General features: G+C 45.3%; 1 protein-coding gene across 4 annotated transcripts in view; it reads left to right on the forward strand.

The window, feature by feature from the left end:
• The first annotated feature begins 490 nt into the window (after positions 1 to 490).
• Positions 491 to 26,627, forward strand: part of MAPKBP1 (mitogen-activated protein kinase binding protein 1) — a 95,987-nt gene continuing 69,850 nt past the window's right edge. For 3 of the 4 annotated variants that reach the window (XM_079309045.1, XM_079309046.1, XM_079309048.1), the window contains exons 1-2: positions 491 to 626; positions 1,417 to 1,760. In XM_079309045.1, the coding sequence (XP_079165171.1) occupies positions 1,644 to 1,760 (117 nt within the window). In that variant the 5' untranslated portion in view covers positions 491 to 626; positions 1,417 to 1,643. The remainder of the gene's footprint in view (positions 627 to 1,416; positions 1,761 to 26,627) is intronic. The other variant, XM_079309047.1, reaches the window with a different exon arrangement.

Genomic DNA, 26,627 nt, shown 5'->3' on the forward strand with positions numbered 1-26,627 from the left:
GAGACACTACAGTAGCAGGTTCAACCGGGGAGAAGGCGGACAGGGTGACAGGGCTCGGTGGAGGCGCAGCCATGGGTCCTGAGGGGCGGCGAACGGCAGAACGGGCCTCTAGCGCGCCTCTGACCTTCCCCCGGGTCTCACTTGGCTCTTGTGTGCCAGACGCGCCCTCAGATCCCCATTGGAGCGCGCCGGAGCTCGACCAGCGCCGGCGGCCTCCCCGGCACAGCCCCGCACGGCCGGGCCCGGCGCCGCGCCACGATCCCTCCGCCAGCGCCGCCCGTCTCCCTCCGCCGCCCGGCGCCGCGGCGTGGCCCGCGCGGGCCGCCGTAGCGCTGCCGGGCCGGGCCGGGCTGCGGCGGGACGGGACGGCGGGCGCGTCCCTGCGCTCCCGGGCTCGGCGGGCGGGTCCCGGCCTGGCCCCAGCGCCTGGCCCGCACCTGGCACTGCGGAGCCGCCCCCTCGCTGCTGCCGCCGCCCCCTCCCTGCCGCCGCCGCCCCCCAGGGTACGGCCCCCGCCCCGCCCGCGGGGGCGGCCCGCGCCGCGGCCCCTCCTCGGGGCAGGCCGGCTGCATGGGCGGGCGCTGCGGGGCACCGCGGGCGCCGGGATCGCCGCTCCTGGGCGCCAGGTGGGAGCGGTTCAGCGCGGCGGGCGGGCTGGGCAGGGGGCAGGGGGCGCGGCCCCTCACCGCAGTGCTGCCGCCGCAGGGAGGAGGCTGCGGCTGGGCTGCCTCGGACGGTTCTCTCCTTCTCTTCTCTCTCCCCTTCTCTCTGTCTCTCTCTTTCTTCCTCCCGCCCCCATTTTGCACAGAAGCCGGGAGGATAATTCACTGCAGGCTCTGACTGCATCCCTCTTCCTCCCGGCCACCAGCGGCTCTTCGGGAAAGGTGAAGGTTTTGGGGGTCTGTAATCCTTGGCAGCAGCTACAGTGCCTCCTTGATTCACTTCATAAATAGGGGCAGGGAGACGTGGAAACATCAAATGCCTTTATCGTCTGATATCACACACTGTGTAATTGTACGGACTTAAAACAGAGATAGGTTTGTGGGAGTTAAAAACTCCCTCGTGTGTATTCTCGGGGTTTTTCTGCGGCTCGGTGTTTAATAGTCAAATATAGCATTGTGCTTTCCAGGCTCTGAAGCATAAGGCGAAATTGATGTGTATGGAGCTGAAGCAAGGGGTGGGAATTTTTGTCTTTGTCATAAGATGATATTGAAGTGCAAAACCTAAATTTTGGATTTGGGAATTGGTGTGGATGTGTTAATTGATACTAAGTGGATGATAATCTGTGTGGAAACCTCTGACAGTAGTAACGATGACTCCATCCCTCTAAGGTCTTGCATTTATATTTCTTGCAAAGAATGAGGCTGAAATTGAATGTATTGTGAATATTGTATTGACTCATAGTGCATCTTTCAGTTTAGATTGCTGCTGATTTGATCCTCTGGAATCTGCAAAAGAAAGGTCTGCCAGCCTCTGTGAATAGCTTTGCAGTGTAACAGGAGTGGAGTCCCTGAGCAGAATCGCTGAGAGATATGTGAACGTGTGGGAGCAAAGCTGAGCCCATCGGTGTTTCTGCCTCAAACCTGGGCTCGTTCCCCAGGCACAGTCTGTGTGGGGGGTGAACACCTCTGTGGCACCTGGAGATGATGTCAGTCGAAGGCTCTACCATAACAAGTCGAATCAAAAATCTGCTTCGATCCCCTTCCATTAAGCTGAGGAGAAGCAAGCCTGGGAACAAGCGAGAAGATATAGGCAGCAAGGTGAGTGCTGTGTGCTGCAGCCAGCATGCTTGAACTTTGTTTAAGCTAAGTTTCCATCTGTACTGATAATGCTGCTTTGGGAGACCTGGTATAACTGCAGAGTGGTGTGGAGGAACTGATCCATGATTGGTCTGTCTTTTAATTGGGATCTTTGCTCTGCTGCAGATCTTCCTGGAGCTTGTGCTCCTTTTTTGAAACATTCTTTTTGCATGTGTGATATGAACCCAGTGTGTATCAGAAAGCTTCTGGGATTTCCTGCACTGTGGTGTGTGGAGTTGTTACAGATGACTGACAGGAGAAATGCAGTGCTGCCTCTTCCTCCATGTTACCAGCTGCTAACCTGCATTACTGGGACCTGAGGATACAGAAACACCTGTTGTGTATGATCAATTGCTCTCATCCTCCAAAGGAAGGTTCTATGAACTTGTGGGGGAGAGAAGGATGATAAGAAAGATGTGAAACATGTCTTGGGGGTGCCTATTCAGATAGGGTCTGTGTTCCAGGTTGGGCTGTGCTTTCCTCTGTGTGCCTCAGACCAGCTTTCTTTGAGGTTACCTTCTGTTGGTATAACTTGTTCTTAAAATCCATCATTTTCTTGGTGTTTTGGAGAATTCCTGACAGACTCACTCTCTGGGAATTGATGGGTGTCATGAGGAGAAGATGACTTAAGCCTGGCTTCAGGGAGCACAAGAGCTGTGGCATGTGCTGACAGCAGGTGCCTCTGAGTCAGGGCACCTTGTTCTGTCCCTACCACTGATTCACCTGTAACCCTGGGCAAATCACTCAGCCTTTGTGTAACTCTCTGCCTCCATAAATAGAAAACTTAATCCCTCCCCTTTTGTGAAGACTTGCTAATAAGCAAAAAATGCTTGTAATACACATCTGAAAAGTGTATTCATTGGTCTCAAAACAGTAATGCTTCAAAATCTCTCTATCTTGAAGTGAAGAGTGTATATAAAACTTCAGGAGAAGTAAATGACACTGTACCTAAAAATGATCTTTCCCCAGCATGACATCCTGTTCTCAGAACTCTGGTTCAGGTCAGAGTTTCCCTTGGATGGCTCTGTAATACTAAGGAACACAGTATTCTTCTCTTTCCAAGCAAGAGAAAAACCTGCATGGCTTCCTCAAAGTTTTCTAGGGGAAAGTCCTTGGTGCTTGTGCTTGACCTCAGTGTGTGGATGTATGTGCATTTCATGCAGCCTGTGGACTGCCAGTGAAATATGCTGTGTTGGTGCTGCTGAGGAGCAGTTTGTTGGTCTGTATTCTGCAGAGACTTCTACTGGAAGAGACAAAAGCCACTTGTACCCCCACATGTGGTGGGCATTTGATTTTGGCTCTGTGGTCTGCACACTCCTTTTCGGGGCTGGGACCTGCTGCTACATACCCTGGGTATTCTGTGGTACACGTTTCATTTTGCTTTCTTAACATGCCTTTGGGAGAGCTCCATTTTATCCTTTGTGCTGTCTCCCAGTGTGCAGCCAGGGCTGTCTGAGTCCCTGGCAGGAGATATCATGGATTCATTCTGCACCATCAAACCAGGGTTTCAGGGTTGAATTTTGCCCATCTTGTTAGTAAGAGCTGTTAAGCAGTGAGGTGCAAAGGAACTGGGGAGGAGTTTGCTGTTAGAAACAGTTTGGCATTATGAGGTGTTAGGTGCAAGTGTTGGTTTCCTGAAGTGATCTGCACTGAATTAGCTCAAAATGAGTTAGGGTCTGCCATCAGTGGGCCAGCTGGAGGGATCAAAATGAAAGGAGTGGGCCCTTTATCAAAGATCTGACAGATGTTGGGTGTCTGTGGAGACATTCCCTCTGCTACATGTGTGCTCCTCTGCTTCCCAAGGTTAGAAGCAGCTCTGTTTTTCTAAAATAGCAGAAACAGGTTTCAGTCTCTATTTGTTGTGTGTGTGTAAAAACTCCTGGGACTAACACTGACCACCATACACATCACTCCTGAAGGATCTTTTCTGACCTGCAGGAAGGAGTCTTTGGGGCATCTTTGTCTCTTGGACTTTTTGAGAAATAACTGCTCCAAGAGCTCTATGAAAGAGCTGGTTTCCACTGGTCAGGTGGAAGCATGGAAGGGCCAATGAAGTTGGTCATCTCAGCTGGACAGATGTGCAGATGTAGGTGAAGACCCAGCCCTTAACAGCCCTCAACTTTTTATTGCAACCAGGTGCTCTAAATTGAGCACAAACACCCTCAGTTGCTTAAACTTACATGAACTGTGGTTTGTTTTTTTTCCCCCCTCCAGTGGGAAGTGTCCTGGCTCTTTCCTAAGGAGCCCTTTGGGCGTGTGAGCTTGCCAGGCTGTCTCAGTGGTTAGGGACAGACCCCTTGGGCAGTTTGTCATGCTGAAGAGAAGGCCTGTGAAATTGCCTCCTTTCAGTGAAGCAGCCGTGTAATGCTGGGCTGGCCGTGGGCAGTCTGTGGGAGGCTGGCTCTGCAGAGACCTGTTTGTGCAATGCTGTGAAAGGGGGAGTGTGGGTAAATAGAGATATTTTGCATGAGGGCTGTGCAGGACAGGCAGTGTGGATCTGTACAAGAGAGAACTTGTTTTGTGACTTCCACTAGGACTTATTTCTTGCTATAATTAATGCATGGTTTTGCTGTAGAGCTCCAGGAGATCTCTACAGAAGTAAAACTAAGGAGAGAATAGATAATCACGGACATTTAAGAAAAGGAAAAGGGGGGAAAGGAATGGGAGCTCTAAGTAAAGCTTGTTGACAAATTGGATGTAGTGTTTGGTTTTGTTACTGCTTTCTGAAAACAGCTTTTGACTAGTTCTGTGTTTAGATTTCTCTTTTTTTTTTTTTTCTCTTTTTTTTTTTTTTTTTTTGCATGTCTTCAGATGTTCATGGCTTGAGTCCACTTTTGCTGTGCTCTCAGGATCTCTGTTATTTGTGTTGAACCAATACAGACCTAGAGTAGTGTGACCCAAGTCTGAGGCTTGTTGGCAGTTGGGATTTGTAATGTATTGGTGTGGCAGTTGGAAGCTAAAATTTCCTCAGATAAGTTGATTGGCCTGCATTCAATTTCTAGAGGATTACTACCCTTGCCAGAAATCCAGCCGTGCATCTGGTCACCGTGCTTGTGATTCCAGCAGAGACACGGGGTTAAAAACTGGGCGCTAAGTGCCTTTGAATCACCCTGCAGAGCAGCACTATCACGACAGAGGGGCAGCTCAGGCCTGACCCATCTGCCATTGTTAAAATGTCCTGGCTGCTGTAGTGCCCTACTCACAGAGGTAATGTACCTAAGCAAGTACAGTTCCTGCAGGGGTTGTTTCTATTGTTGAGCTTTATATTTGTAAATATAAACCTCTTTTTAACTGGCGTAGCTGTTCCTGTTTTAGGGGGGATGGTGTGGCAGGTATGCTTAGTCAAATCAGATTGTGAATGTCAATGTGGAAACAAATTGCTACAAAACCTGTTACAAGCTTTCCCTGAAACAGGAAGCCAGCGAATCAAAGAAACAATTTGGAATTTGATGCTGGTTTCTTTGATCTCTCCTGTTTTTTCTAAGCCAGAAATATTTCAAGTTGCCTGTTTAAAAGAGTACTTTGACTAAAACCTGAATTCCTCAGCAGGAAGCCATTCAGCAGGGAACTGTTGTGTTGTGGTCTCTCCCCTCTCCAAGTGGCATGCAAACATGTGCAGCTGGAGTGGCTGTTCCTGCCCCACGATGCTGGGTTGGACTGGGTGGCTCTGCAAAACCTTCTTGAGAGCTTTTGTTCTGAAAATGAGCCCTGACTAAGTTGCTCCTGGTGGGACAGGGTTTCCTGTCCTCCTTTGGTGAGGCATGGTCTGTTCTTACTGCCAACCAGTAGAAACAAGTACTTCTGTGTACTTCTGTGTCCTGCCAGTGAGCTTGCACAGATTTAAGAGGAAAGCAGATCCATGGAAGCTTCAAGCCCCTTATGTCTTGTCATTCTCAACGAAATTCTCCAGCTTCTTAATCTCCTGAGAAGCTGGAGGGCTCAGCTAGGACTACAGGCTGTCCTGGACACAGGAGAATGGAGTAATGTTTCTGGCCTGACCTATAGCTTCCTGCCTTCAGCACACAATCCTTTTTGTTTGAAAATATTGTGGCTTCCAACATGAATTAGTGTCAGACCACTGCCAGTCTTAACTGGATCAGCTGAGAATTGCTGAACCTGAACTGGAACAGAACCAAAAACCACACAAGTTTGTTTCACTGATGCAAATGCATAAAAAATCATCACCTCTTCAGGTGCTGCTGAGGCTTGTTGCAGAATGGGATTCTTTGTAAATCTTTGGAAACAACTTGGTCCTGCAGCAGCAGAACCTGCTGGGCTCCCAGGGAGCTGAATGTGGGGCTGAGCAGCGTGACTGTGTGGGAGAGTTAGGGAGCAGCCTGTCTGATGCTGACATGAGCTTTACTTTTGGCAGAATTTGGAAGGGTCTTCTACAAAATGATGGTGCTTTTGAGGAGCTATTCAATGCAATATTAGCCCATCACCCTTTTTGTTCCACTGCAGTCCTACCTAGTGGTGCTCAGCCTGCCATCTCTGGGACCAGTGCAGCCAGGGCACAGCTGAGGGAATGCCTCTAACCCTGGTCTGGATGTCTGCTACTGTGCCTGTTCTGCTTCAGCATCCATAAATATTGCTTGACCCCAGTTGATAGCTGGGGATCTCTCTCACAGCTCTGCACTGCTCAGTCTAAACACACCCAATTGCTTCTACAGTTTAGGGCCTGCTGTACAGAGATAGAAGGGATTTCATGTCTGTGTCTGGTCAGGCTTATAACAGCATCCATTAAAGCACAGGACAAAGGCTGGTTGGGTTCTCCATAGCCAGACCTGCATTTCAGTGGCATGTCTGTATCTGTAGAATCAGTGGAACAACTGAGAGTGTCATAGCTCAGGGGTTGAATGTTTCCCTGCTTGGGTTGCTCTGGTCCCCCCATTCTTTCCTTGGATATGTGGTGCTCAGGGTGACTCTGTGTGTGTTAATAGTTTCGTACACAGCATTTGCTTGTTCCATTCTTCACTCCGTGAATGATATGCCTTGTCATGAAAATACAGGGTGATCTGGCTAGCTCCCTTGGTCTAAACATCAGTGTTAAATGTGACTTACATCCACAGAGCATATCAAAGCCAGAGTTTTTCTGCTGGTGAGCTGCAGTGCCAGTTGACTTTGGTTTTTGGACTATGGTGCATATAAAATAATATAACAATTCAACATATTTAGTCTTGTAGCCTGCAGTTATATCCATAAAACAGTGTGATACTTCTTGCCAATCTTAAGGCAAGGTTGCTGGTAAGATCCATCCTTCTAGCCAGCCCTAAATCGTGTGCTGTCTTTGCTGTGAAAGACAGCAGAAAGGCATCTCCATGGCAGGGGACCATGATGAATGATGTGCTGGGGTGAAGTCAGCATAAATAACACAAACTAGGTCATTTGACTTGTAGGTTTTAATGGTTCTTGCTTCCTGTGGATGGTCATACTCTGCTTACCTGGATAGCCTTTCAGAGCTGCTGTGGTCCTGCCTTCAATGTTGTTCTTCACCTCCTTCAGATGAGCTGGTACCCTCTGAGAGGGCATGTGGGACTTGGCTAACCTGGCTGGAGAGACTCATAAGCAGGTTTTACATTGCTGTCCCTGCTGTGCTGGGTGAGCTGTGCACAGAATCCCCCCTTTTGTCCATGGGCTGTGAAGCGTGTAGTGTTTGCCAACTGGGATAGTAAGCTAGCAGAGCTCAGAGCTGCTCAGAGGTTTTGCAGGTGGTATATTTGCTGCTTGCTAGTCAGAGCTCACTGTGGTGGTGAGGGGGCTGGTGGAGAAAGGCATCCTCAGACTCAGTAGGAAGAGACTTCCTTCAGAGTCGCCATCTGTTTCACTAGCTGCATGCTTGGCCCTTCCTGTGGTGTATCACCTCATGTGTTTCAGAAGGGCAGAACAATTGTAGTGTTGGTTGAGGGTCAGACCAGGCTGGGCCAATATCTAATTTTCCATCATCAAGGATCTGTAAATACCTGTAAAATGACTTGTATATTATTTTACTGTCCTCTGTGTCTAGTGGAATCACGTCCATTTCTGGCTGAGAAAGCAAGGGGCAGCATCATTTTGATGGCCTGAAAAATTGAAGTAGATATTTTTTTTTCTGTTGATCAGGTCTTGGGGAGTTGCTTGATTAGCCTTGGTACAATTTTCTCTGTGACAGTGAAAGCAAACAACATACACCAGCTACTCTCTGACTTTTTTTAAAGGTTTTGGTGGTTGGTGCCAGGAGCGGTGCTTACATGGCACTCAAACAGTGCTTAGCCCTGACATTAATGCTGAGTGATCCCAGCTAAGGACTGAATAATTAACTATCACCAAGCCCAGTTTCAGTTACTTGAGGCTTGTGTTTGTGCCTGCCTGCCCCCGCATAGCTGGGAGTTTCTGGTGTGTGCGGAGCAGGGCTGCGGCACGCTCGCTGCTCTGCTTCCCAGCTCCACATGTGGGCTGTGCCTGAAACCCTGCAGGCTTTGCTGGGGCTATACCCACCAAAGGGTGGCTGCTGCAATTCAGAAAACCCTCCCACTATTTCCTTTCACCACGGGGCTGCTTATCCTGGCCCTGAGCATGTTTGTGTGTTGTGCAAGGGAAATGCAACTGAGGCCTGCAGCTGTTATAATCAGCTGTGATGTGTTATCTGTATTTAAAAATATCAATGCAAAGGTGACTTTTTGCTAGTATTTGTGTGACCATAGACTGCAGGAGCACCCCATCTCTCTATCTTGCTTTGGTGAGCCTTGGACAGATGGGCTAAAGTAGATCCAGCCCAGATGAGCTTCAGGCTTAAAAAACTGAAGGGATGGAGGGAATGGAACATGCTTCTTCTATACAGACATGATTCCAAACTCCTACAGGAAGTCTGAGGCAGACCTAGAAATCTTGAATCTTGATCCTCTAAGACCAAGTCCTAGCCTTAGTCACAAAGCCCAACCTCTTGTAGATTACTGGGGATGTTTCTCACCTCTCCCATATGAGGGGGACTTGTGTTCATTTAAGATTATTTGCTTAAAAGTCCATAAACTGTGCTGTTGTAAATGCTGATTTGGTCCCATTGTCACTAATGATTTCAGTAGCTCTGGTGATGATGACTTTCCAACAAGCTCAAGCAGATTAAGCACCATAAGAATTAAAGCTGTGGAAACCCCAGTAAGCCTTGTAAATTTGCTAGTGTCCCAGGAGACCAGTACTGTTGTTAGTTACTGTGAGGAAACTGATTGAAAATAGTACTGTAGAAAACTATGAACTGCTGGTGTGTTCAGAGTTTCCAAGTCAATAGCAATAAAAGTCAAACCTGCTTGTTCTCCCAAATACAGTATTGAAATTCACAGCTGGTCAAGATAGCTAATGTGATATAGCAACTAATATGAGATTTCTTACCCAATAAAATTTTAACAATGGCACTCCTTCCTTACAGTGATGCTTCTTTAATTTCTGCATCTTCCTGACTCTTTGCAGTGTTAGTCTGAAATTTCCCCCATGGATCCAGAGAGACTCCTTTCTCTGGAAGAAGGTAGGTTATTGGAGGTTACATCATAGTAGAGTGTCATAACATTAACAAATATCTTGAGAGCAGGCAGATGGAGGAGTTTCTGAAAGGAGAAAGCAACTTTATGGCAGTGCCCATGGATTCCAGAATAGAGCTGTAAAGCTTTCCTCCCAAGTAGGCACTGTGGAAAACAGTGCTGCCTCTTCAGAAACCCTTCACTACTGGCAGACAGGCTCAGCACAGGATAGCTGTTTGAAGTGCCAGTATTGAAGTGTTAGCTACCTCTCCTGGGCTCAACAGTGGTAGCCTTTGAGGTCTCCCAAGGGCTTTGAAATTGGCTGCTCACCTTTGAGTAGCACATAAGGGGCTGCTTGCCTTTGAAGTCTTGTTTGTACTGGAGATGCTTTCATTTGCAATAAAAAAAAGACCATTGCTCAGGCCAGGCTTTGCACCAAAGGAGCTTGAGTTCCTTGTACAGTCTCTAATGCAATCTAGATGCTGGAGGTGCTGAAACATTGAATAAGACTGAGGGTGAAAGGAGTGTCTGCAGGACCTGCTTCCTTGTTTGGTGGCACCTCCTTATTTGGTGGCAGGTCTTGGTGTTCAGAACCCGCTCAGTGCTTTGGTCGTGGCCATGCCGTGACTGGAACCATGAGGGGATAAGGATGGTGTCAGAGTTACCCTGAGAGGGCATCAATGACAGGGTGTACTTGCCTGAGCACTTGCCTGTGCTAGAAAGAATTAGCAAACTGAGATCCAAAACCAAGCTGCCTAAATCGTAACACAGTATCATAAGAGTCTGTTGAATGATCCTGACCCAGGCTATCCCAGCAAAAGCACTTCCTTCTGCCAGTTATGTTTCATCAATACTATTCTTTCTGCAAGAGCTTTGTGTGGATTGAGAGTGATGTTTTTTGTGCTCTTAACCAGTGCTTCTATGCTGCTGAACTGTATAGAGTGAGCCTTGAAATAGAGCTGTGTAATTTTCTGTTAAAACGTAGTTAAAGTTTTCAGTCTGCTTTTCAGTCTGTCTTTCAACGTCTTTTTTTCCCTCAGTGTAAAATCGACAGGATACTTTTCCACTTTCTGCAAAGTGTCCAGCATCCAGGGCTTTAAAGCAGCTGCATAACTCCTTGTGCTTGGCTTATCTCCCAGTTTTGAACTAGATATAGTGGTTCTGAGCACAGTTGTTTCAAACCTGCTTTGGGGGTGTCATCCTTTTTGAGCAGCTGAGTCCGAAAGCATTGCTGACTGTGAACTGGAGCTGACAAGTTTGGAATCTGCTTTTTTTGCTTAAGCCCATCTTGTCCCAACTCATCTAGTTTTCTTGGACTGAATTGTGGCCAGATAGGCTTTAGATGTGGTTCTGTGTACCTTTCTGAACTGTGAGAGCTGTGTTTGCCCAGTGTGTGCCCCAAACCCTGCTCCAGGAGTGGTGGTTGGGTGGAATGGATACAAGATGACATAGAGTGCTCTTAAGGAAATGCATGAACAAATATTTCTGATTAATTTCTGGTGGGCATGAATGTAGCTGTTTCTAGAAGCCTGAGCAGCTTTTGAGGCTGGAATTGAGATTCTACTGTCCTCTGCACAGGGAGGATAATCTTCCTTCCTGATAATCCGTGGTTTGTGCTGCCTGTCTCTGCAGGCTTCCCAAGCTAAGCTGTTGAGATGTATTAGCACGCAATCAGCAGCGTGAATAACTGCTGCTGGGGGAGGATGAGGGCCAGGTGCTCTGGCTGAGAGGCAGCTTTCTTCAGCTTCCTTGCCACTGCCTGCATGGGCTGCAACTTCTGAAAGAACAGGACTCCTGCACCACCGTTGTGCTGAGTGGCTCATGGACACTTGCTTTGTGAAGTTCTTGGCCCATTTTCTGTAGCAGGGCTGCAAATAAGCTTTCTGATGTCTGAGACCTGCAAAAAATGCATTTTTGGTGGAGCCATCAGTGGAAAAGTGAGTGTGGTGCTGGGGAAGAAGATGCAGTGCCTGGACTATCTCTGCTATGTGTTGAAGCTGCTCCAGGCCCTTGGAATGAATGTCTCTGCCCAGGAGTGTTGGTGTGTAAACATGGCTGTTAATAAAATGGCCAGGGGCTGATTAATGACTTTCTACACAGCCTGCTGGAGCCAAGGTGAGAGCCAGTGGGCCACACAGCATCCAGGCCACAGTTGCATGGCCTGGCCTGCCTGCTTGCTGGCAACTTCATGGCTTCTGCCCTGACTTCTTCCAGATGCTGCAGCCTCCTGTGCCGTGGACGTGCTGTGGTGTGCTTGGGAAGGAGCACTGTGGTCCTGCCTCTGGCTCTGTGGGTATCCTGGGTTGGATATGCCTGGGGAGGACCCTGCACTGCCTGGGGCCTGTGGCCCTTGGTAACCCTGAGAAGCTTAGCTTAAACACACACTGAGGAGAAGGAGACAGCCAAGCTCCCAGTCTATAATATAATAACCCTCTATAATATGCTCAGAGTCTGTGTTGTTCCAGACAATGCCTGGACCTTCATGGTGGAACTCTGGTGACCAAAGTTCCAGACTGACCAGCTTGGCTGGGAAAGACCACCAGGTTGCCCTGAGTAGTAACATAGCCCTTCATGGTAGGGGATATGATGCACTGGGCAGCTTCTGGCTTTGCATTTCTGCCAAGAAAACTGAATTGTATCATTAGTTAGGAGAAATCTGCCTCTTTAGTGAAAGACAAGTGTTTACAGGACACCTGGGGATCTCTGAGGTTACCAGGGGTTGAGAAATACTGCTTGCTGTGGACAGTCATATGATGTTCCCCTGAGAAAAGAAGAGTGCTTGTTGCAATAAGGCATTTAGTTTTGCTGTAAGTATTTTCCAGAGGTTTCAAACAATTTGGAGCACTCATCACCTACTGCCTAAAGGTTTGTTGACAATCAAAATAATCTCTTTATTTCTGCTCCTAGATTTTTCTGGCACTTAGGGCCTGTTGTACTGGGAAGAACAACCCAGCCCTCCTTAGCTGGCAGCCCGGGCTGAGGAGAGGAGGGGGCTGTGTAAAGAGTAATAGTACTCTGTGCAGACAGAAACAAGCTGGTATTCTTGCCCTGGGTTGTGGGGAAGGGAGTTGGGGGCCTGAAACATATTTGTGTAGCATTTGTGATTAGTGGAGTTGAGGAGCTCTCATGCTGAGGAGATGGCAGAACTATAAATCATTAGTGATCTCTGTAGCTGCAGAAGCAGTTAGGACAGAAAGAAGGGCTTAGCAACAAAACCCATAATAAAATGTCAAAGTGGGTGGTTTCCCTTGCTGGGAAGAGGGTCTTGTCTCTGGACAGCAGAGGGAATGCTGCCTATGCATTGCAGCTATCTCTCTGGAAGAGGAATTTGCTTCTAAGTCTGCTGCCTGTGTTTTGTCCCATGTCCTGCTCTCCTACTCTCTGCTGTGATTTCATTTGGATGCTTTTCTCAAATCCCCAGAAAGGAAAGTACTGTAAAGGTCTGCCAAGCAGGGTTTTGCCTTGTAGAGCGTACTTAAATGCTGAGGCCTGATTGGATGATGGTATGATTATGTTTCTATTTTTCTGTGTGTGTGTTTAATACAGAGAACATACTCTGTTCTGGTTGAGTGTATATTACTTTTCTTAGTGTGCCTGTTAATACAGTAACTTACAGCCTGCTCCTTTCCCCTACTTATAAATTGACAGTGGTATTATGTTACAGTGGTAATGTACACAGTCTTATGCAACTCTTTGTAGCATTTTTAGAGTCGTGATGACCTTGAAAGGTTTAAAAGGAAACTGAATGCAAACTCTGGCACCATTCCTGTGGGTGCTTCAGCATGTGCTTAATTTTGTGTGCTGAGGTAGTATGTGTGTGAGTGGTTCATTTCATCCAGTGGATGTAAAGATAAGTGTCTCTGTGGCCGATTTGCAAGATCAGAGTGTATGTGTAATTCATTTAATGCACGTAACTGTGTCTGTGTCTGTATCTGCATGCCTTATATGTATATCATGCGGTTGTCTTCATCATGTTGTTTTGACCAGCTCAGCTGCACTTTGTCCAATAATCCATATTTCCTGCACATGTTGCTAACCAGTCCTGTGAAAGCTGGAACAGAGACTATGTTTCTCTTTCCCTGTTTCACATCCTCCAAATAAGCAGTTGACCAGAGAAATTCCATTTTTATTTTGTACCGCTATCATCACCACTGAAATAGTTTTCCCCTTTTCTCCCCATCTAGAAGCTCTCTGACAGAGTGACAGAGCCTCCTCTGATCTAGGCAAGATGCTGACTTGGCATGTTCAGGAAGGGCAGTTCCATCCCTGAAGCTACAAACAGGTTTATGCAGGATGAAGCTAGGTTATTTATACCCCAGGAGAAGAGACGCCTGTCTCTTCAGAGGCCTGAGATGGTGGTTATTAACTTTTCCACTTCCCATAACCAAAGGTGCCATGCCTTTTCAGATACTTCTGAAGTGTTGATTATGCTCTCCTCTTTTAAGTTCAGTCTCATTGGGTTAAGGCAAAAGAAAGGCAAGATTTTTTTAAAAACATGTTAATTACATATCTGCCCCCCCATCCACCCTCCCGGTATTTAACTGTTGCAGAGAAAAATGTGATGAAAGGTTTTTTGTATGTGTATTGGGAAGACTGACAGGGCTGTGTTTGAAACCTGTGAGAGGGACAGTCTGGTGAAAGGCATGGTAATTATCACCTCTTACTTTTCTACATGTGGGCTGCTGTTTGCAGGTTATGTTAAAGCCTAGGCTCAGCACTAGCATCAGTAACCTGTGAGGTTTCTAGCAAGTATCTTCCTCATCTAAGTATCACTGAGGCCTCTGCAACCAGTGCTGAGGTACAAACCCTTTGGGTGTTGGGCCAGGGCTCCTGCTCCTTGCCATTCTTGTTTCTTTCCAATGTGTGAGCTTTTCAAGTCAGATTCATTAAAATATGCTAGCACTGCTGATATTTTCAGTACAGGGTTTGCAAATAGAGCTGTGAACATCTATCTTCTGTTTGTCCACTCTTAAGTTTGCAAAATGCAAGTGGATACTGGCAGATGCTCTGTGTATTGCATGTCTGCCCTTATGCTGGCCCACACCCTGGTCACCTCCATGTGCTGTCTTGGCAGTCAGACACTATATCTTGATGTGACAAGAGCTGGCTGTTAACTTACAGCTATAAATCTGTTGGGGCTGCAGTGGAAGTCTGTCAGTGCTGTGCAGGTGGCAACTGGCTTATTTAGCTTCTGGGTGGATAACTTTTTTTTTTTCCTATAATGGCTTGTGTTTCTGCAGTTGTAGAGCCTGTTCTGGTTACAGTGGAGCAGCAGTTAACAGAGTTTATGGGACATTGTTTCCAATTGCTGTGGTTTAAACATATGTACACCAGCATTGAGTTACTTCTGCCTGGAAATAAGCCACAGAGCTATATATAAAATATGTTTGAACTGGTGCAGTAATGTTGCTGGTATAAATAGAAGAAAGTGGTAGACCCAGGGCTTCCCTTCCTTTCAGCTGATTCAAGAAGACTTCCCAGATACTCTATCTTCAGTGGAAAAGGCTGTGGAAGGTGGCTGAAAGCAACAACAAAATGCCATATGGCATGCTTTCAGAGAAGAGCATAAGTGCTGGGGTCTGGAGTGTTGGCTTCCTGCTTGAAGATTGCTCACCTCTTTTCTCTTGTGGTGAAGCATCTGTCAGAAATCCCATAGGATTCAGTTTGCAGCAACCTGGTGGCCCAACACAGCAGAATTTGGTCTGTGACAATCTTAGTTTTTTGTCACTCCAGAACTGTTGCTGAGTTTGCTTGAACTGTCAGATGTTTTCCTCCTTGAACTGTTAGACATGTAGTACTTGTGGAGCTGCCTTGATCATTCATCAGTATTTTGAAGTGGGATCATCTGTGGTTTCACAAGTGCATCGAGATGCTGCTATCATCAACCATGGGAAGTCTGCATAAGACTTCTCCCAGGCAGTGCTTCTGAACACAACCCTTGCAATTTAGAATTAGCTTTCTAGTTCTTTGTCAAGATTGCTTAGTGAATGTACTTGCTTGGTCACCTTGGCTGCTGTAGCAGATTGTGCCAATTTTTGTGTTCCTTTCTGTCACTAATAGATTTGTATCTCACCTAGAGGAAGTGTAGGAAATTACCTCTGTAGAAATAGCAATAAGTACTGATAAGCACTGAGCAGCCAGTTTTAGTCTTTGCTTGTGGATGATGTTAATTCTGTTAATTCCATCTTTAAACTCTCTGAGTACTTCTTTTGTCTTTGGCTAATTTTTAAACAGATCCTTCCACCGTATTGTCTAAGTGCTCCCTTGCAGGTATTAAACTGGAAGTATTGTCTTTCCTTAGACTGATGCAATTAGGAGAAGAGAGACAAGACTGTGTACATGTGGGAACGTTTCAGGTTTCAGTGCTCCACAAACAATTCTGCAGTCATCTCTTTCTGCATTTTTATTTAAGAGTCCAAGTCATCAGTTGTGTTCATTCAACTCTGACAGGCCATCAGCTCTCTTTCATCCAACACCTCTTCTCTGGTCAGTGATGGGAATTGCAGCCTGGCTTCATGCAGGAGCTAGTTTTGGTGCAGGGGTGACAATAAAACTTGCATCCAGCAGTTGCCCACTGCCTCTCTGCCAGTGTACCACAGCAGGGAGTGGACACAAGCTAAATAGAAGCTTTACAGTTCTCTTTTTAATGGATAAAAATACAGTTTGACCAGGATTAGCATGGTGATTCAGCATGAATGTCAGTCAATAGTGATGTTCTCTCTTGTGTTGCTTTGCTCTTTAAGTGATTTCCTGGTTATTATGTCCCTTGTTTGAACTGCAGAAATGTACTTAGTTCAGGTGTTTCTGAACTACATGTGTCACTCAAAGTTATTTCTTATCCAGACAGATCCTGCTAAATGCTTCTAAATAGGTGAATATGTCTAAAGCTATTTAATTGGGAGGGTTGCCTCTCTGCTGCAGGCTGGAGTTTTATAATCTCTACTTCTGCATTCTGCTTTTTACAGCAAATTTTGCTAAAAATGTAAAGGCAGCAGTGTTTTGTGAAGTGTCGAAGTAACAACTGTTGGTTGTGTGCCTGGTTCTAGGGCTTTCTGAATTTCTAAACAGCAGTGACAAATCCAAGTGATTATTGCAAAGGTTTGCTTTCTTGAAATACGACAGAAACCACATGGTAACAAAACCAAGGGTTTTTAAAGTCTGTGGATAAAAATTGTTTCCTCTAAGTATGCTTTTACTTCCTCAGTTCTCACATTTGGTTATTCTACCAGTTACCCATGCTCCTGAACCTAAAGGCAAGCTAGAGGAGAATTCTTTACCAGAGCTACTCCCTTTTTCAGGGTTTTAAAGGACTTAGATGGCAGCCTACTCATTTTCTTTTTTTCTGTGAAGTCACTTTAAAAGCTACTAAAATATGTCATTTTTTGTTGGACTACTGTACCCCTCGTTTACAGACTTTGTTTCCTTCAGGAAAATAAACTGAAAAGGTGCTTGGGAAAAATCACAGGAAGAAGTGATTTAAGGGCAGAGTAAGTGAAGAATGAAAGCAAGTTGAATGAGTGACTTAATGAGTTTGTTTAGGTTTGCTTTGTAGCTACCTTTATAACCTTTTGTCTCTATGGTTTATTGTCTGGTGGTGGTTTCCTCTGTGTGTGTGTGTGCAGAAGTGAGAGGATCGATGGTGTTTCTTGCTGCTGACTTACAGGAAGAGTATTCAGGTCTTTGGGATGCTGGGTCTAGGTCATAAAATTTGTAAGAAATGTGGACTATTTGGAAAAGACTAAACTGAATTCTGCATCTGCTGTGACTGTTGGACGATGATTGTTTCTCCTGGAGTGCCATTTAGCAGCTTTGCAGCAGGAAGATGGCTCAGTGGTGTGTACCTGAGTGAGCACATGTGGCTTTGCTGGAGTTGTCTGTGCTGGTGGCTGAGCAGCAGGGGCACCGATGGGGACACTGTGTTACAGGTGAAGGGCTTTCCCCCCTACTGGAACAGGAGGGGAAGTGGCAGCAGGGTTGCTGAGGAGGTGATGGAATCAGTGCTTGTGCTGTCCTCCAGTTTGCTTTCTCAATCTTTGGCTTATGTTGCTATGTATCATTCCCTTGGGGGATGTGGTCTCCTTTCTGGCTGACAGGACAAATCTCTTGGGTGCTCAGTGTGCATGTTGATGGACAGATGTGAATAGCTTCTTAATTCCAGGATGCACAAAGGGCAAGATGCTGATAAAGTCTATTCTGTAAGAGGCTTATTCTTTGGGGCAGAGGACAGGGAAGAGTGCAGGAAGGGATTGCCTGGAGCTAGGCAGTGAGTGTTGGCAGGGGGTCTCCTTCTGTATATACTGGTTGGCTTGAGCAAAGTAAAGAAATCTCTCATGTTTTCTTTTGATTAGTTTTTAAGCATTCTTTAAAAATACTGTATTGGACTCAAGCAGGAGTGAGGTACAGCAGTGATGCAGCATGATCTATGCAGTAGATGGCTGCTGAAATTTGGGAAGGAGTGAGATTATTCCCTGTTCTGATGCTAATTTGTTGCATGTTCAAGACACTTAACCTCAGTGTTTGTGTGGTATTGCCACCTAGTCCTCTTGGTTGTAGATTGCCAGGTGTGTGAGAGTTCATGTTGCTGCTGCTGTAAGTACAGCAGGGCTTCGTGTTTGTTGGGACTTCTTGCAAGTGAAACAAATAATAAATAGTTCAGACAATGTTTATGGAGAGATGGAACATGAATCTCTTTACCTCTTGCCTCTTCCATAGGGATGTTGTCTGTGTGATAAATGCTTTGCACTTACTCTGTCCTTCCTGTTGTATTTATCCCCATCTTAGCATCTTTTAAATTGCTGATATGTAATTTTTTTAAACATAATTTAAATCAGATTACAACAAAACCATTTTATCATTCTTGAGATGCTAGTATGTTCTTTCCCTCATAACATCACTGAAATCTTAGGGACATGCATACATGGGAGGACAAGGTGTCTTGTCCTGGAGCCATTCAGGTTTACAGTCAAGATCTGTCAGGTGACAGCAGAGGTGAACTCTTGGACCTCCTATGGCAGGGACAGGTACCTGCTCTGTGTAAGGAATCTGGGCATGAAATGGTGGGGTTTTTCCATAGAGAGTCTCTTTAAGAGACTACTTAGTCTCTTTTAAGACTTCTTACATCTGTGCCCTTCTCTAGAAGGCATAGCTGCCTTCAAGGCAATGTGAGGTGGGTAGGTAGGAATGGGATCTGGCAGTTGAAGACTTTTAGGGCAGAATGGCTGTGTAAATCACTGGTGAAGGATAAAAATTAATTGATTTGGCATGGGATCATGGGTGAATAAAGAAATCAGAAATGAATTATGTATGTTGCCTCAGGCAGGCTGATCAAAAAGCTTTTCTTCATCCTGCATAGCTCAGTGTGTTTCTACTCTTGGACTCAAGATGAACCACTAAGTTCCACCCCCCCCAAGCCTTGTCAAACAGTTCACAGGTCCGTTTATACCAAAAATAAGCCCCAGAGAAGAAATTAGGGGGAAGGAGATTGTAACATGATGCTTTTCTTGAAGTGCTGAGATGTGGCTTTCCTTCTGTGGTTCCCCTCTGCAGGGTTGACTGTGGGGAAAGCTTTCTGCTCCCTCTCTTTGCCTGTCTTCCCTGTGTCCAAGTTTAGTTTGAATGTATGCGTTGTTTATAGAGTTCAGCAGGAGGTGATTTAGGAGGGAGCTCCTTGCCATGACGGTATCAGTGTTAGAAGTGCTGTGTTATGGCCCCTGTGTTTGACTGCTTCAGAGTCAAGAATTATGTGGTGCTGCCACGGTTTCCTTGGAGTGTATTCCTGAGAAGCTGTGGACTTTTAACCATTGCCTGCTTGCACTTAGGAGCAGCCTCTGCTCAGGGCTGGGACCAAGAGGAGGGACTTCAGCAGAGCCACAGAGAGAGCAGCCTTGCAAGCCTATGCCCCCATTCCTGTTTGGCTCTTTTTCTTGTTTCTTGCTTCTCGTGAGTGCTAAAGCCTGGGCAAAACAGAGGGGAAGGAGCCTTTCCTATCTGGGAAGTGATGATTAATGATGATGAACAGTGACCCTTATGCTGAGAGAACCGTTTGTTCCTGCTTGATTTCAAACCCTTATATGAGTAACTGAAACTCTGCCCAAGGGAGCTATATTAGCCTTTTAAATTTTTTTTTCTTTTTTTGCTATTTCTTCTCACTGGAGCACTTTCATTGCCTATATTCAGGTCCCTGTGCATGGATTTGGAGGAGACTAATATGTAAGACTGCCAGAAAGTCAGAAGTTGCTTCCACTGATCTCCACTGTTGAGACAGATTAGGGGAGTGTTGCAAGTTCACATTTGTACCTAAAACTTTTATAGGAAGTTCTTGATGCAGGGGAAGGTGAATTGGCTTCATCTTCTACTACAAATTTAAAAAAAAAAAAAAATCACTGGACAAATTGCCAATGTGTGAGGGCAAGAGCATACCCCATGTAAAGTCTGGTATCTTGTCTGCTCTCTTTCCTTATGAAAAAGTAATGCACATTTGCAAAGTAGAAAAATCTGGTTCTTGTGAAGGAGTGATCCTGCAGAATTCCAGGTCCCAAGAGCTCAAGGAAAGGTTTCTTTGAAGCCTGCCCACACAGAGGTGTCTGTGTTGTGTTCCATGGGGCTTAACTGCCTGTGAAACTGGTCCAATTGACTCCATGTGCAGATGCTTAGTCTGGAACAAATCAGGATTGACTCTTTATGTATGGGAATACCTGTAACCTGTTTGATGTCACTTTTTCTTTTTACGTTCGTTTCATGCATTCATCACACAGTCTTCACAAACTTTGCTTACATCAACAAAAAAATATTTCCCACATCAATGTCAAAATAGCATCATGACAACACTGACAATGGTGGACAATTTACACACAATTTTCCCTGTCCATTCACCATGTTTTTTATCTCTGAAGCTCCTTTTTTCTGAAAGTTTTGTGAAATCTCAAGACAGTCTGAGTTGGTGTTGCTTTTATGGTGAGAATGATGACTGAATGGTAGAAGAAGAAATTGCTGCTTGTCATGCCTTTAGCCAGGGTTGGTAAGGTTACATGGACCTCTCCTCATCCCTACAATATTTAGGAAGAAATTGAACTTAGTGTGGGGGTGGGGAAGAGAAGACTGGTGATCCAGGCTGGTGTTAAATGAAGAAGCAGCAGATTATTGAATGATAGCTAGGTTGTGCTGTAGAAGCTGGTAGGGAATTTACCCTCTGCATGTCCTGTTTGCAGGCTGCAGGAGCATTTGCAGGTGTGTTCTGCTGCCAGTCCTAAGTTTCCTCACTATGGTTGCTGCTAGAGGTGCTTTTAATAGCCCTCCACCCACTCCCCGGGGCTGTGCAATGGTATTTATGGCCTGCTCGGGACTGCCTTTCTTCAGGTGCATGAGGAAGAAGGCAGAGTGCAGATTCAGCACGTAGCCCCTGACAGCTGGGGCTGATGGGTCAGGAATGCAGCCCTGACAGCTGGAATTGGGCTGAAAGCAGCCAGCACGGTGGGGAGGCCAGGAGGGGAGAGCAGGCAGGAAAGGCTCTGTGTAGAGATGGACAAATGCACACACTGTGGAAGGACAGCCTGGGGGGACTCTGGGTTGCTTGTGTTCCTTTTCTCCCACCTTCATCCCTGATTTGTTCTGTTTTCCCAACTGTCTGGATATTTTTTAATAAATGTGTGCATACCCCTGTTGCAACCCCTGTCCAACAAACCTGGCAGAGCCATTAGAGCTCAGGATCAGCACTTCCACTGGAATGCCCCCCATCTCTGCTTTTATGAAGGTTTACAAATGTAATACTTCCCATAACTCAGTGATTCCAAACCTTTCAGCAAGTCAGTTTCTGCTCTTGCCACTCTTGTTCCAAGGAGTGCCATTCATAACTGATGTTGTGGGAGATCGTTACCCAATGTTCTTAAAGTGATTATCTTGAAATCAAATTGCATAGAGTTGGTAACTGCTTGTGTCATACTATGATGTTCTGATCAGGTGTTTTTCTGTTTTGTTTTGCTTTGTGGTTTGTTTTTTTTTTTCTCTTCCATGTTATTTATTTTAATTGGTTAACTGTGAGGGCTTGCTCATAGCTCTGAATCTTCTTCCAATGAATACTGCTTTAAAATGGGCATTGGCTGGAAACACCTTCAATGTCAGAACACATCTATTTAGTGGATTGCATGAGACCAGTTTCATGGTCCTGCAGTCATTCCTGGATGGTCATTTTGGCAGTGGGTGTGAGGGTGCAATGGTAGCTGTGGGCAAGGTTTAGGAGGCTTACATTGGAGAGAAATGGAGACTGCTCTGTCAGCCAGAGACCTCCTGAATGGATCCTGTGTTGGAGCTTGGCTTGCTACTTCTGCCTTTTGCAGGTGGAATATTTTAGGTCTCCAGGCTTGTCAAGACATTACTCTTTCCTAGCACTGGTTGCTGATGGAAGGAAGACAGCTGGAGAAGAGGGAGAGGATAGAAAAACCTCTTTAAAACCGTATAAAATATATATACATAAAAGAAATTTGAAAGTTTGCATATACAAAAGCAGGGTAGGTAGGTGAGGGGCAGAAACTGACTGTGGAGCTGAGTGGTTTTGTTGTTTGTGTGCTTTTGTAAGTCAGACACCTCCTGCAGTTAATTCCACCCCCTATCTTCAGCCCTTCCCCTGCCAGACCAACAATAAAAACTTGAACTCCCCCACCCTCCCCCCCCCCAAAAAAAAATCAGACGGGGAACCTGGTCCAAAGCCAGACCTTTGCATGTTAAGCTGAAGTGCAAAATGAGTATTTCACAGCTGTGTTATAAAGCCCTGAAATGAAGGCTTTGCAGTGGAAATGCTGACAGCCCCTTAAGTAGAACAGTATACTGTAATTAGTGCTCTGTGTTTTATGTGCCAAACAAAGCTCAGCAGAACTAAATGTAAAACTTCAAGCCTTTGTTTTTCTGCAGTAGTAACGGGACATCAGACAGTGTGTTCAGACGATGGATTAGTGCCTACAACGTGAGCACTGCTCCCTGGAGGTTGGACGTGCTTTTCTGCCGTGGGGCTCGGGGGCAGCAGCAGAGATGTACAAACAGGGCCAGCTGTGAGATTTGGCACTCTGTATCAAATTTCACTTATGTAAGATAGACAGCTATTTCTTAAATGCTGACGCTGACAGTGTACAGCTACATTTTCAGCATTTTCACGTATTGGATACCAGAGTGCATTGATATGACTTTGCTGTATGCAGCATGGAAAACATGTTGGAGTGCATGCAGAGGTGCTGAAAACTCTGGGAGCAGAGTGTAGAGAGACATGCAAACCACAGTGCTGTTCTGAAACTCAGGCCTGATGTTGGAGCTCCCTGTGTCAGTGTGTTAGACCTAAGAGTGTTGGGGTCTCAAGTAGACCAGTAAAGGCTTTTTCTTTTCTATTTTTTTTATTTTTTTTATTTTTTTTAAGGGAAAATAACAGATGATTATGTAGCCACTTCCCCATGCAAAATTGTTAGTTACAACTGATTACTTGATGTGCTAGGGAAGGCTTTTCAAAGTAACCCACATGGGTCCTGTATCCCAGGGATTTTTGCATCCTTTGCTTTTTCAGGAGCACATGCCTTTGCACATGCATTATTAACATGCCTACTTTCAAGCAGGAGAGAGGGATGAGGGCAGGCACATTGTGCAGTGGACGGTAGATGAACTCTGATGGATGTAGTCTTGTCATGCTGACTCGATGCCGCTGCTTAATTAAATGGATTTGAATGGTAACTGTGTTATGCATAGGCCCATGGGAAGGCTTTTCAAATTGAACTTGTCTGCTTGTGGACATTTACTGTAGTACCATTCTGGAGTGGATTGGAGTGGTTGTGCTGCAAGAGCTCTCTCTGGGGATGCTCTTGATCATAAATGCTCACAACAGCATGGAAAGAAAGGGGCACATTAAAATCAAACTATTAATTCAAGAATAGAATCTCCCATTCCATTGGGGAGCAGACAGGACAGAATAGGGGATAAGTTTCCAAATGCAAAGCAGCAGGAGTTCTTATCTGTGACTTTTCTGAGCAGCGTGACCTCTTTGTTGCTCTCTGCAAATGATCTTAAATGCCAGAAAGGCAGACTGAGAGTAAGGTATTAATGGAGAAAAAATGGAAAACAAAACAGACTATGTTATCCTGCTCTGTAAACACTTGCTGTGGACGTGCCTAGAAAGCTGCATGTGCTCTTGGTGTCTCCCCTTCATCTCAGAAAAAATGTAGGGGACATGGAAGGGGCTTCACAGAAGAACTGAAAAGGGATATGAAATGAATTTCAGGAGAGCCATAAAGTGACTTTGAGAAGACTCTTGTTCTTGGAACACAGATGACTTGGGGTAACAGTATAGCTCCTTACAAAATCATGAGCCACCTAAAGGGTGGATACGGACTGACTGTTCACTGTCTCTTCCCATGTAAAAATTGAGGCACATCAAATAAAACTATTAGATGTGAGGTTTAAAACAAGTAATGAAAGGTGGTTCATCTTTCAATATACCAGACTGGTGGAGTTCCTTACCAAAAGATGTGGTGAATGCTAAGCTTTTATAGACAGAGTGGGTAAGCTCATGGTAGAGAATTCTACTGAAATAAGTTAAAAATGGAGACTGTTTTGAGACTGGAAGACTGACAGGAGATGAGAAAGAATCAAATTTATTTTCCTTGATCTTAAACATTATCCATACATTTCTTTATACCATTCTTCCTGACTTTCTCCCTTTGCTTTTGGTTGCAAATGGGAAAAGAAACTAGAGCTAGAGATTGGTCTCTGATCCAAGGTGGCCAATCTTGTGAAATCTGGAACGGACATACCTGGTTTTCTCAGGCTGTAGCCTCCTGCCTAATGCTGTAGGTACTGAGGTATGTGAGCAGCCCTGTATAGTAACATCAGTTTTCTCCCTTTGGTTGTAATTTTGAGCACTGGAGAGTACCACAAATCCTCTCAAATTCTTTGCTTTTTTATTTCCACCATTAAATACCTTGTGCGTGTAGTGAACGATGAGATTTTGGGACCAAGAGAGAATGAAGATAGCATAAGAAGGTAGGAGGTGAGATAATCAAGTCAGAAAACTCTAATTTCTTTAGCATATGAATGGGGGGATGAGGAGCTGAAATACTGTTGAACTGCTTAGTCTTTTGCTGACCTGGGGAGAATGGTGGGGTGAGTGGTAGCAGGTTGTTTAGCCTACAGTCAAATCTCTTTGAGGGATGCCTGGTGCCTGAAGATGGCTTTCTCCTGAAAATGTCTTTTTCCCTCTTTCTTTTAAGATGAAGGCAGACCACAGAAATCTGCTGGTGTACAAACAGGCACAGATACAGGAGCTCCTACCCAGCAGCAGGGATTCAGCAGTGAAACAGTGCAGCTGTAGGCAGAGTGCCTGAGACAGGTCAGGCAGGACTGTCAGTGTGACGAGATGGTCCCTTTTGGCACCCGTTCTGGTGGAAATTATTGCTGTGCTGGGTGTGTTTACTACTGCTTTCTAACAGAGTCCTGGCTCCATGTGCACGCCACAGTGTTTGTCTCTTGTACTGTGGCTTTGCAAGTGTAGATGGTCTCAAAGGAATGCAAATGATAGGCAAGAGGAAAGTGTTTGCAAGGGGAGTGAAGTTGGGCTGATCCTTCAAGGATTTCTGTGTTGTCTTTATAACATATGGAAGCAATTGTTTGTGGTAACTTCCTCAAAACAGCAGAAAGAGCTCACGCAAGTACGAAACTCACTCTGAGACCTGGGCGCAGCTGGTCAGACACTGAGTTTTCTGAAAAGCAAAACGAGGCTGGCTGGGACTGTTTGGATCAAATCTTCCTGAAAGGATTATCTGCACCTCAGCAGGAGGGCAGAGATTGCATGGCTTCTCCCCCCAAGCATGGGCTTTCCCTATGTGCTGTGTGGGACTGTGCCTGATGGAAGCAAGGGCTGCTCTCAGATATGCTGTTGGTACTTTGAGTCCTGCAATTCAGGACTTTGCTGGTTTGACTACCTATCTGATGGTGTTGAGATTTGATGTGGAAGGAATGGGGTAAGAGATCTGCTTGGACACAAAAATTTCTTCACATATATTTGTGCAGTTCCAAGTAACCAAAATTAGATTTAAACCTGTAAAATGGTGGAATATCAAATTTTGCAAGTCAGGTGTTAGCTGCACAGATTTTGGTGTCTAAGTGTATGTGGAGCCTCAAAATTTGAGTAAAAGTTGACCTTAAAGGAATGGAGATGGCATGGTTCCAGATAGCAAAGTGGCAGTGCAAAATGAGCTGCAGAAGTGTTTTGTGTGTGGATCAATTCAATAACTCTCACAAGTTGCACAGAGAACCTTGACTGAATGTGCCAAATGCTATTAATAGAAGCCTCAAGATGAAGTAACAAATGCAGCTTGTCAGCCTCTTCTCCTGCCTCTAATTTAGGTACAAATGACAGGTTTAATCTTGCAGTTGTTTCCAGGTTTGGATGAGGGTGTTGAGGTGACCCATTAGTTGCCTGTGAAGGCCTGAGCAAGCTGCAACATGTCTGACAACTGTAGGATGCAAATTGGGCAAATGCAGGGTCTGTTGGTAATGAACAGTGTCTCAGATCTGCAGGGGAACTCTCCAAATCCTGTGGTTAGCTCAGATCAGACTTGGCAAGGTGTGCAAAATAATGTATTTCTGACTGAGATGTGCTGAAGTACTGCTTGGGAGACTTGTATGAATGGCAGTGCTCATGGCTATGTAGGACTGGAACACTGCCCTTACCACAGGAGGAAGTGATAACTCCAGCAGTGGGATAAAGGCAGACCTGTATCAACCAATCTACCCTTTGCTGACAAATCTTAATTACAGATTAGGAAGTTAAAGTTGATGTGGTTTTGCCCTAATTAACCATATTAAGAATTCATTTGTATTAGCTGGCAAATTGAGAAAAATCCAGTTCATATTGTGTTCTTACCTACTGATTTTTCTCTCTGAAATATTTTTTATTCTCAAGTTTTTTGATGAAGGGACTATCTCTTGTCCCTATGTCACCAAGTCTGGAAGCTGGTCATGGGGAAAAACTGTGATGTATTATGGGCAGATCGAAGTGGAGCTCACATGTTCCATAAGATCACATTTTAAATTTATATGCACTCCTTTACAATGCAAGTTGGTTTTAATACTTGAGTATTATCAAGTGGAGGTGCTGCCTTTGGATAGGCTTTGTGGAGTTGCCCTTCAAACTCTTTGCACTAGAAAGTTTTTGTAGTTAAGACTGGGAGCAAAAGAAGGGAAGCCTTTTTCAGAAAGTTAATCATTAATCTTTAGTCTAGAGACAGGTATGTGTTTCTGTGGCACTTGGTCTGCCAATATCAGGGATATGGCCTTGACAGTTGCCTTTTTCTAGAGGAACAAATGATCT

Source organism: Erithacus rubecula, assembly GCF_903797595.1.
Source record: "Erithacus rubecula genome assembly, chromosome: 6".
In the NCBI taxonomy this organism is placed as follows: domain Eukaryota; kingdom Metazoa; phylum Chordata; class Aves; order Passeriformes; family Muscicapidae; genus Erithacus; species Erithacus rubecula.